Source organism: Xenia sp. Carnegie-2017, unplaced genomic scaffold, assembly GCF_021976095.1.
Source record: "Xenia sp. Carnegie-2017 unplaced genomic scaffold, XeniaSp_v1 HiC_scaffold_19, whole genome shotgun sequence".
NCBI classification, from domain to species: Eukaryota; Metazoa; Cnidaria; class Anthozoa; order Malacalcyonacea; family Xeniidae; genus Xenia; species Xenia sp. Carnegie-2017.
In genome coordinates, this window is record NW_025813481.1 from 11,112,607 (window position 1) to 11,124,873 (window position 12,267).

The following is a 12,267-nucleotide window of genomic DNA, read 5'->3' on the forward strand; positions in this document are numbered from 1 at the left end:
ATTTTGACGAACGCTGCATGGATCCCCGCTGCTGAATGGTTATTTGTAGGCATTATTGCTTTCAACTGCGTTTTTAGGTTTTTGGGTTAATTATTTCTATAAGGCCTGTTTCGAACGTCGCATTTTACATGAGTCAAAAATTCCTCATTATCTTTTGTTTTAAATACATTCAACACATCTAAAAAGCAACGCTTAAAATGGGCCTAAATCATGTAAATTCCAGACGTCGACTGATTTCAAAGATTAGCAATTTTTGGAGACAGGGTGTCTCGCATATTATATACGATTTTTAGAACAATGACAACGAGTTTGATAAAAAAAAATAGCTTCAGTAACATCCCGTCCAATTTAAATTCAACAAAGTCACCAGCAGTATGGTTTTGAACTTTGCAATCAGCGATAAAATTGAGAAACAGATAAATTATTAAAGAACAATGGTTGTTTGCGTGATATTCTATTTCTTGTATATCAATAACTGTCATTTTTTTTCAAATTTTAATTCCAGATCATTGTCATATTGTCGGGATATTGATGTTCTCTGCGAACAAAAATTGTCACTGCTAAACATTTGCACGAATAATGTATTAGTTCAGATCAACACAATGACTACAATGGTTATTTGTGTGATATGTATACGCATTTGCAATCTAAATTGGATTGCAAAGCAACACTTGCGTAACGCCTTGGTCTTGTGGTCTGGTGAGTCAGTTTATAACTTTGTAAAGTTCGTTTCTTCCCACGTATTATCCACTGTTTGGTTAAACTTTGTCATTGCTGTTCATTGCTTTCGTAGCTTTAAAAAAACGTTATAATCTTTAGATATTTCACTTTTCTTGGAACGCAACTCTAATGGTGATGGAAGCAATAATTAAATCAGCTTTGTATATAGTTGTAGATGTCGGGGAACGCCAAAATGGAATGCATTTTATGGATGTATTTAATTATGAATTAAAGATAGTATACAATAAATTGGCAAATGATTTTCGCGACAGTTTCATTCACTTTGAGGAAGGAGATAAAGTGCTGATACGCATGCAAGGGTCAACTGCAAATAAAACATTGTTATCGACATAGGTACCAACAATATTTTCAATATGAACAGCTGATAACGTTCGTTAAGCGCTTCTACGCTTCCGTTCTTTACAAATAAATAAATACGAATAACCTTGACCACACGGCCACGGCACAGCATTTCTCATACAGGTCTCGATAGAATTGTACACATTGGTTGTACATGAAAAAGCATAAAAATATGTTGATTGTATGTTCCCATTTCCGCACGATGCTGAGGGTAGGTCTTGATTGCCTTTATTTACCACAGCTTTTATTTGGTCGTCTCAAGATAAATGTTTCAACTTTTCAAGTAATAACGCCAAGATTTTTGAGTTGTACATTGCTACCCTTATTTAGTGTAGCAAGTTTATCTTGCTGCCAACATGGCGGAAGTAGCGCATGCGCATTAAAATTTAGGACCGCATTTTTCGCTAAGAGGCCCTTCTGTTACGTTATCTATTCTGTGACGGCATTGTCTTTTGTTGATGCCTTGAACGAGTAAGGAGCATGAATTGGAATTGATGTATATCTTTGACTAGAAAATTTAATTGATGACATTTTGAGAATTGTGTTTGACTGCGCGCTTGCTTTAGATAGTATACAGTCCCATAGAGAACCGGCGGACGCATAACTGCTTTGTGCTAACGTGCAAGGGAGAAGTTTGCTACAGACATTTCAGTTGTAAAATCAAGTCACGCAAGCAAGCTAAATCAAATTATCATTGTTGAAACTTACAAAAAGACGTGCGCCAGAACTGTCTTATTAAATGTTTTACGCCGTTGTTCTCAGCACAAAAAGAAAAAACGATCAACCCTATAGTAAAATACTTTTACCTTTGATCGACGACGTCGTCTTTTCTGATGTGCTGACCAATTTCATCTGGGTTCCCGTGCTGGAAATACAGATAAACTGCATGCGAAAATATAGGCAAACCAGGACCTCCATTCATAATTGATGAAGCAACCATTCTTCCAGCTACTTTAAAAAGATTCGAACGCAACGCGTCATTTATGAATGGGAAGAAAACAATGATCACGCCCCTCGAAAAGACGTACACAGGCAGATGACGACAACAACCCTCTCAGCAAAATGGTGAAATATTCTCTAAGAGGTCCTCCTCCATCTACAGCAGGTTCTCTCTCAAACGTAATTTTAATAGGCTTTGAAAAATCAAAATTACGCTCTTTAAAAAAGGCAATGCTGTCCTCGAAGATAGACTCTCGCGCAACACATAGCCTCTTTGGAACTTTACTCGTTGGGCGTAAAGACCGAAGCACATCGTCTAGACAGTTGACAATACCTATTGTTGATTCCGAGTTATCACCTAAGTCAAAAAAACACACATATAATGTATACAAATGCGCACAAAAGACAATGCCTTCATCTTATTCAAATGTAAACGAAATTCATTAACAAACCATGCAAAAGTAGTTCCACTGCTTCGTCAGTACTACCATTGGTCATCTCAAGGGCTGACAAAATTTTAGATAAAGTATGCCAGGGAAAGATAGTTTTATCGCATCCACAGCTAATATAAGTAAATAAATTGACGTATTAATGGACGCTAAAATATTTCAGACAGTTTCACTGACTTGATAAAATTTCAAAATCATATCTAATTATCATAACCTGTTCCAGAAATAGGGGGACTACTCATCTCTGCAACTGATCCATAACTTTCCCTAACGAAAAAAATGATTGAAAAATCACAATTAAAATTTTCTAACATTTGAACAATAGCACAAGAATGTAGCATAAGAGTGGGCAACATGATTTATGTTAGAAATTATGATAGTTAAAGGTATTTTCATATCAGGATAATTGCTGCAGCACAAGGTTATACCCAGTGGCGGACACTTGACAAAATGTGGGAAGCGACAGGCAAAAGCGATTCCAGTAATAATATGAAATATTCCTGAACAACGAGGTTCAAATGCTTGTTTATTAAAATAAGTCAAGCCTTAATGACTAAATACTAACAAATCTTAATAAATGGTAAATTACCAGCTTCTAGAAAATATGCATATAAAAAATATGCGCTGATAAATGATACAGTAACAGTATCATGTTTGGTAAAACATAAAAATTAATTCTAACCATACCATCTAAGCCTCTAACAAAAGAAGCTTTCTTTAAAAAATATTTTTGGCAAAAACACTTGTCTTCACTAGTGATGAAATATGTCATTTTTTTTAGTAACTTGATGCTACCACACAAGAAAATATTACTAATAAGACTTTGACATTTTCAGAATGTTCCAAATACACACCATAAATTCGGACAATGTACTTCATTGCAGGGTAAACCTAAACTCTGAGTTGCCGCCTTTAGCTAAATTACATGCTTATTACTGTATTTAATATGTAAACTTCTGAAATGAAAACGTTCTTGTGTTTTTTAAAGATGGTTAAAATTTTTAAAAAAAAATTAAAGGGGGAGGGGACAACTGCCATCTTCTTAGTCTCTGCCACTAGTTACACCAAAATCTACCTTTCTTTATCCTTTTCACAAGAGTCAGTTGTCTTGCCATAACAAATGCATGCATGTTCATTAGTTTGAGCCACTGTCATGGTTTCATTGCAATCTTCGCACTTTACAGTGTACACAATGTTTAACGGTTTTTCCTGTAAAGCAAACAGGCTTTAAAATACATTTATAAACAATGACAGCAAGGTATGCTATATTTTCTTTAAAACAATATCTTTATCTTATAATATCTTTAATTGACAAGGCTAAAATTTTTAACATAAAAAATAGTACATACAATTCCTCATCATCACCACAGCTTTCTTGATGCTCCCTGATATTGTTGACAGCTACATTAAGTTTACAGTTAAAACACGTGACTGTGGGTGCAGGATCACAATCTTCCTGACGAACAAGGCAAATATGAAAAATTAGCAATGAAACACATGACACAAATACATAAACTAACTTATTGAATAAGTTGTTTGTTTTGCCTAAAAACTAATCAACAACAAATATGCACTTCTTTCTCTTTTTTCATAAATAAACATTAAAAAATACTCACTTCGCGTGAGTCAATAATTTCGGAAGGTGTCGCATTTAAATTGCATTGGATTAGTCTTATGAAAGCAACAGCCTGTCCAAGTCCTCCTATATCGCGTAAATATGGCACACTATATCCAGACCGAGGTGGTTTTATCATGATCAACTCACTGGCTTGCACACCACGTCTTAAGATGTCAAATACTCCACTATCTTTCAATTTAGGATACACAGCTTCCAGCTTAATATTCAGATCAAGAGAATTTGCTTTAGCTTGAAAAGTAATTTTTCTCTTCCCCAGCACTGCTCCTTGAAGTTGCTGTTTGAGCTCCAAGCTAGGAGCAGTATTTTGCTTACAGTTGGTCAAACAGGAAAAGATGTGCGTCCAGCTTTCCCGTTTGTTGTATGGTGTAGCCTTTTGAGTTTGTTTTCTGCGTTTGGGCTGGGAAAAGGTAGATGGGTTATCCGAGCTTACACTTCTTCTTCTGTCTCGGTATGGAGAAAAAAGAAAAAATGTTTCGGAAATTGCCCAAAATGCGTTGTGAGTTGTTTACTCTCGACGATTGCATTATCAATGGAGACGAATACGATTGTGTATGACGTGAATGTGCCACATCTGAAGACGAAGAAACAACTTGTGCTCTACTATCGAGGTTGGCATATTCTCCAGCATCAAAATCTTCAGCTACAGCAATCAATTTCCTTGCGTTTTGCAAAAGAGAAACAGCGCGGTGCCGATCGAATTTGCTGTCTTCTGCCACCATTATTTACTAACAGCCACGCGGGTGATGCGGTTATGATAACGCCTTATTTGGTGGTGGAATGCACGTGTCCGTGTTCCATTTCCGTTCACAAATAAAATTGGTTTCTGAGTGCATTAATTCATACAATCAAGTCATTTATACTCCCGTCTCCAACAGTGTCACAGGTTTTTTCTTTGACAAATCAAAGCTGGTGATTGAGGCTTATTTTGTTGAAACCGAAAAATTCATGTTGCCTATAATCCTGAAAAACACAGGTATGACTCGGAAATTTTTGACGATTCATTACGCATCGTTCATCATGCTGGCGAAAACATGGCATTATTGTATAGAAATGGTAAATCATAAAAAATTTCAGCGTTTGTGGAATTATTCTCCATGGAAATATAAATCTCATCTTGCTTTTATGTTGTTGTAGACCATCGTTACGGGACAGAAAAGAAGTGCCAACAGCCACTTGAAGGTAATACATCATTATTTAATTGTATCGTCAACATTATACAACCCGTAAATGCGCTGTGTATTACAAATCATTACTTAACCCTTTAAGTCCCAAGTTTATTTTAGAGAAAAAATGAATTAGCGAACAATAACAAAATAAAGTTATAATAAAAGCCAACATTTACTAAACTACATACAAATCATATATCAATTTAAAGCTAATATAATGAAGAATTTAATTGTAGTGTTAAAAATAGGATAAAAATCGTTTCCATGGCGACACAAGGTGTCAATTGCCGAAGTGATAATATTTTCAAACTAAAACATTCAATGTAAAGATAAAGTTCTCGGAATATTCTTTAGATGTAATTGCTTACTACTGCTCACAAAAAAGCCTGTATTATAAGCTTTCAGATGATGTATAACTTTTCTTATTTAGACACTAGAAAGCTCAAATAATTGGAAAATTGCAATCGTACCGTGCCAGCAAATATAGCAATAAAATGAAAAATAATTTCAAAACTATCTATGAGCTTGAACAAACTTATAAGTTGCACTAACTTAGGGTTTTATTGCATAAAATGTGTAATTTTTAATACCATGCTTATATTTACCAACAATTCTGTCGGAAAAACTACTGCCTGGTGTGGAAAATTTTAGAGCAAGGTGCTACACATAGTCCCATGTTGCAGTCTTCACAGAAATAGGAAGTCCTTTTCGGTTTTTCTTTTGTGGAACATACTTTGCACCTTCTTTCCTTAGTCTTTCCTTTGCTGTTGGATGGAAGTATGCTGGGAAAATGTCTATCCCGAAATCTAGCAGGTGATTCAATAGCTGGTCGAACAACATGTGTCTGAGAAGAAAACTCCCCAATAAGAAGTTTGGAGACTTCTAGGCGGAAATTCTTTGAACTCCTCATGTTATGGTTTGGTGACAGCCTTTCCAGGATGTGACTCTTTACAATGCATCTGTGCAGTAGTTCAAAAAATATTCTCAGCCACCATTTCTTCCACCTACAGTTGATACCATAATATGATTTCATCTGGTCATTCCCGCCAACTCCACCCATTGTATAATACAATGGTATTTGAGCATCGTCTGTATTGCCATCCTTCTTTCATCGCTTTATTGCAATTGTAGCAGTATCAGATGGTATTGCTTGAGATGAAACCATATTCACAACACGGTTGTCCATCCATGTTACCGCAGTAATGGGTCCTTTGAATCGAAAGACAGATTGCCCTTCCGAAGACAATCCTTCTGGAAGAATAGTAGCAGGACCAACATCTTGTGTAAAAGCACCACGTCGTATTTCTCCCTCGTATTCATCGTTCGACCATTTAGTGTTTGAAAAGTTGTATGCCAGTATTTTGCCAGACTGAGCGACCGTTTCCTCTTCCTCATCAGTTTCAATTAGGTCGACATCATGTACGTTGCTGAGGATTTCTACTTGTTCATCTTGCAAAGAAGACAGACCTTCAACATCAGGTTTCGAAAAGGCAGAAAGCTCGCAATCAATATCCGAGCACACTCCATCATAAGAAATACCATAATCTTGCTCTAGGACGTCTACAACTTCGTTCAATGTCATGCTGTTGGGTTTATCCGCCATTGTTTATGTCTTTCCAAAACAAAATTTAAAGGGCAAGATTAAAAACTTCACAAAAAATCGCTCAAAACTAGTTTCGTAGACAAACTATATATCAAAATGCTCGCAAACACCTCCTTAATCGAATGGTGTACTTTAAAGCGCATGTCCGGCTTTTGTTTATGAGTTAGCTGGGCAAAAGAAGCGCTGGCACGTGGTGTCCGATATATCGGACGGTTAGCACTATTTTCCACCCAGCAAACCGCCCTTTACTTTGAAATATAATATTTTACACAATATAATATTTTACACAATCTAATATTTTACACAATATAATATTTTATATAATATTTTACACAATCGTCGAAAAACGACATATTTTCCAGCCTGGATTATAAGTTTATAACTTAAGGTGGTTGCATGAAAATTTATACTGCAACATTTATCTGTAAATATTTTCATATGTTGATATTAAAAACTGTATTATAAAAATATAAAATTACTCGCCATCTCAAAACGACCTAGCACCAGTGCATGCATGGTTTCCTTTTAGCTTTTGGTTCTTTCCCATTAGCCGCCATCTTTAATTTATTTCCGATTGTGTAAAGTAAAGGGCGGTTTGCTGGGTGGAAAATAGTGCTAACCATATCGGACACTGGGACTTAAAGGGTTAAAGAATGAGTGACAGAGTCATGCTTTGCAAGCTTCGTTGGCCGTTGTATTTGACCACGAAAATGGCAGTTTTCAATAAACACTGTGTCTAGAGATCCGTGTACAGTGTAAAAGACAAGTTTAAATTAAGTAAAAGTAGTATTCTTAATCTTAGATTTCTACCACTGTAAGAATGTATAATATAACTACTACCGGTAAGTATACAAGATTACGTAACTTGGAAGAAAATATTTCAACAAATATACAGTGAAGTAAATGAAAGAGACAGAACCACGTAACCAAAGGACGTAAAATCATTGTAGAATAAGTTAAAGAAAGTGGGCTTTGAATAGATGTATTGTACTCTCCATGCAGAGACCAATTGAACTAAAATACATGGGACGCTACCCGAAGCAAATAATTTAAGCCAAATTTTAGACGCAGACACGCGAGATCATACCCAGACACGCGTGTGTAGTGTTTGCGATTCTTTAGCGGGATGACAATTGATTGATTACACCCGCGTATCTGGGTGTAATATTGCGTTTCTGGGTGTAAGATTTGGCTTCAAAAAATTATTAGACTTTTCTATTACAGGTAGCGACTGCGTTCCATGTATTTTAGTTCAATGAATTGCACTCTTCAAGGGAAAGTTCTTGGAAGATAATTTTAAAATAAGCGTGCAAGGCATGACCCTGATTCTTTAATCATTTTTAGCTGCAACTGCAGGATTATTGTAATGCAGAGCCTTTTTTCATTTATTTCACTCATAAATTGGAGGTTTTTAGTCTTTGGTTTTAGCCTGGCACATTTACTTTAATAGATTGACATAGGGAGTAAATACCGAGATTTTGATGATTGTTCGAATAAAGCTTGTTGGAATTATAAATGAATTCTTTAGCAATGGAAATTGTCAAGGAGCTACAGGAGGAGCAACTAGAATATCTACGGCAAGAACTACGGAAGGAGCAACTAAAAGATATACGTCAAGAACTACGGGAGGAGCAACTAGAAAATGTACTTCAAGAACTACGGTAGGAGCATCCAGAATATGTACGTCAAGAACTACGGTAGGAGCAATGGGAAGTACGGCTGAGGGAGGAACAATGGGAAGACGAATGGAAAAGTCTGAAAAACCAAGAACAAGAAATTGTGAGGCGGGGGAAAGAAGTCCTAGAGCATGTAATGGAGAATAATCATTCCAGTAAGTAGTTAAAATTTTACATTATAACATAAAAACTGTTTTTTGACCATGTTCAGTAATGGCGGTTGTTCTAACTACTCTCATTTCTTGTGCTTTATTTTAAAACAAAACTGTCATCTAATAAATTTCATTATGAAGAGGTTAGTTATATTTTTCTTGGACAAACTTTATTCAAAATCTTTAAATAATATACACACACTTTATGATTTTTTTAATGTTTTTCATAGCTGACGGTCAACTTGTAGAAAATTCTTAAATAAACACTACAATTTTGAATTCCAACTTAAAAGGATGAAGCAATTTAGAGTTCCAATTTTTAATTTGCAAAGGTATTTAAGCTAAAATTGAACGATATATATTGTTGCCTCGCAAAATGAATTTCAGTTTCTAGATTTAAAACTCCAACAATATAGTGCCCCAGTTCTTTAATGCCATTTTCGAAATTCAGCTTATTAATCTTGCTTATTAATCATTGTCAAATTATTAAATAGATTTCGCATAGTTATGAAAGTTTGTCATACATTATAGCCCTCCTGCATTTTAAAATTTTTATGGATAGAGGCCCAGTTCAAACGTCGCATTTCACATGTGCCGAATAAATCTCGAGAGTTATCTGCATGTGAAATGCAACGTTTGAATCAATTAACTTCGACAGTTTAGCAATAACTTTGATTTCAGTCGAATCTGCAAGTGAAACAGTCGAATATTCTACTTAAATTTAGCGTTTGATATAGACGTCCCATTTCACATGTGCCGAATATAATTCATGATTTATAGTAAAATATTTTGATCAATGTCGAACCATAACAGTTAGACAATGGCTAACAGTTAGATCATCAATCTGGTACTAATATTAATACCGTTCAAGTGATATCACACATGAAACAGGCTTCGCTTATTCAACCATTGAGTAATCTAAGAGAGCCATATTCTCTTTATCATCACCTGAATTTGATAATTAGCAACTTGAAAATTTCAAAATTCCAAGACCTGTTGGCCGTTGCTTTTACCATCATTACCATTTAAAACTGAAAAGAATCACTGCGGATCTTTCTTCAAAAAATGGTCACTGTGCTCTCAGGCATATAGGAATGATTCAATTTATAATGTACTGTGTCAATGGAAGAAACTTTCTTTAATACCATTAAGCATCTCAGTGCTATGATGCTTGATATTTTCTTTGTGAAGAGAAAATCGTTAATTATGCCTCCCAATACGTTATAGGATTGCTAATTGGCATGAAATCTGATCCAAATTATATCATGATTGATTCGCATTTATCCGAAATTCGACATTAAGAAATGACATTATGCATAATTAGCATAATATCTCATATAAATATTAGGACGTTTATTTTTATTATTTACGTATTTTATTATTTCATTATTTAATAATTTGTTTTGATTTTGTTGAAGGCCCCGACGACCAAGCGATCTGTGACCAGAGTTTAATTTTTAATGTCGAAGGCTCCAAAGGTAAAAATTCCGATGAAAAAAGTTCCAATTATGAAAGTTCTGATGACGAAAGCTCTTATGATGAAAGTTCTGATGATGGTACTTCTTGCACTGATACTTTGATGAACATCCCTTGTCATAATTCTGACGATGATCGTTTATTTGAAAATTTGTTTCTTGGTCACAAATATAACATTCGGAAAGATGTCCATGAAAAGCTCAGGAGGTGAGCTTTTTTTGTCATGATTTGTTTAGACCTGGGGACCATACATGCAGTTGATGCCATTGATACATTAAGATGAATTGTAAAATAAACACAATAAAATGCCTGCGGTGATGGGTCATAAGCCGTGTTTGCATTAGCAAACAATCTGAGCTCAACTTATTAATTCAATCAATCAATAAAAGGGGATTTTCAAATCAATCATGAATAACTTTACAGGAAAATAAAACATTTTTTTTTGGATTTTTCTGTTTCGCAAAATTATTTTATAAAAGAAATAAAAGATTTTTTTGTTTGCACCGGCTTATGCATACCCTTGAGACTTTGGTAAGAACTCTCGATCGGGCGAAACCCTCGAACTTAGGTCTCGGGCTTGCACTGATCTGCTCTCGAGATCTTCTAAACGTCTCCTCTGTTTTTCATAAGCCTGTGGAAACGCAGTAAACATCTTTTATTCGCTAATTAAAGAATAAATCCTCGAATGTATAAAGTCCTCGAACACAAATATGACTTTTCAAACTATTAACTGAAAAGAATTTTCCAATCTACAGTTATTGAACCCCTTTTCTCTCTTTCATGTTGACTTGTTTTAGATGTACAATAAAATAATTATTTGCCATGCAGTGATGAATTTGTCTGAACTTTTTACATTTTTTAAACAGTTTACCTTGGATTTGCGAATATGGATTAGCTCGTGCAAATGCAAAGATACCACATTTTCACTTATACGTCTCAGTTGATTATGATGATAAAGAAAGTTTTGATAAAGACAAAAATGTTCTAAAAAAGAAAATTAATCAGACATTTGGATCCGATGCCTGGAAGCATTTAGAGTTTTGTTTCAAACGATGCAGAACACCAAAGCTTAAACTTTTATCAAATATTGTCGCAAGAAGAAAGGATGTAAGAGGAACATTGACGATGTTCTGCTGCCAAAAGGAGAAACGCTACGCTTTAACATGTTGCCATGTGTGTTATAACAAAAATGAAGAAGAAATTAATGAATCATCCATCATTGAGTAGACATTAATATGAGTGTAATCCAGTGGGTTTTTCTGGGGTTTATTGTAAAATTTGTTGCATTGGTTTGTATTAATTGTTTGTAACAGCGTTTTAGAACACAAATAAAGTAAACTATGAAAATAACTTTCCTCGTATGCACAATTTATTGATTGGAACTTTATTGAACTGATTAGCAAATAATTTATGTTCAATTGATGCAGACAAATGAACCAGTAAAATTGTCTGAATGCTCTGTTTTAATAGCATGATACACCATTTAAGTTCAAAAAGCTAGATGACAACATATGGTCAAATTTTTGGCAATAAAATGCAAGAATTGACCAAGTGCCTAGTTTACACAAAATGTTATTGGTGGATAATTTCGCGAGTTTTTATTGAATTCACTCAAATATATGTTCAAAAAATTGCTGTACGTTCCTTTTTCATAGACACTTTGATTGCATAAATTTCGATACAATACACCGGCAAAAAGTACCAAAAAACCTCATTTTCGTACTACAATCTATAGATGTTTTGTCTTGTTGACGCCGCCATATTGGATACTCATGATGGCCCACGTGGGAAATAACATGCACATACGTCAGCAATCTATGGGTTTCGCGAGGCCTGCATAGCGTTATCCATCGGATAGCAATCAATTTCAAACTTGTAAAAAAGGTGTTTATGTTTTTCTTACGACAAAGCCGTTTCTTAATTGTCAAAACAATATTTTATTTCAGTGATTGCTCCGTTCGAATTTCATAGTTTTGCTTTTTAAAAGGTTTTTTAAAATTTTAAAAAATTTCTATCCAATGGATAACACTATCCAGGCTTTGTGCAGTCGGCCCCAGTTGTTGAAATTATGATTGAACCGTTTTAGG

The 12,267-nt window shown here is 34.9% G+C and overlaps 1 protein-coding gene and 1 long non-coding RNA gene across 3 annotated transcripts; one reads left to right on the forward strand and one right to left on the reverse strand.

The window, feature by feature from the left end:
• Positions 1–438: 438 nt before the first annotated feature.
• Positions 439–2,060, reverse strand: LOC124439205. The gene is made up of 2 exons (XR_006946312.1): positions 1,887–2,060; positions 439–1,588 (listed from the first exon to the last, which is right to left on the reverse strand). It is a non-coding gene; the product is annotated as an uncharacterized LOC124439205 (long non-coding RNA).
• Positions 2,061–4,945: 2,885 nt separating this feature from the next.
• LOC124439028 lies at positions 4,946–11,530 on the forward strand. Of its 2 annotated transcripts, none has more exons than XM_046989223.1 (5): positions 4,946–5,160; positions 5,242–5,286; positions 8,405–8,707; positions 10,123–10,387; positions 11,047–11,530. In XM_046989223.1, exons 3-5 carry the CDS (start codon positions 8,689–8,691, stop codon positions 11,405–11,407), a joined length of 645 nt encoding a protein of 214 aa, XP_046845179.1. In that variant the 5' UTR covers positions 4,946–5,160; positions 5,242–5,286; positions 8,405–8,688; the 3' UTR covers positions 11,408–11,530. The 2 variants fall into 2 exon arrangements, with proteins under 2 accessions (XP_046845179.1, XP_046845180.1); XM_046989224.1 differs by having other exon boundaries at positions 4,946–5,080.
• The last annotated feature ends 737 nt before the right edge of the window (positions 11,531–12,267 follow it).

Excerpts from the sequence above, each read along its gene's own strand:
- LOC124439028 (XM_046989223.1), top strand. Across the intron at positions 10,388-11,046 it reads GTCCATGAAAAGCTCAGGAG|TTTACCTTGGATTTGCGAAT; the intron begins GTGAGCTTTTTT and ends TTTTTTAAACAG.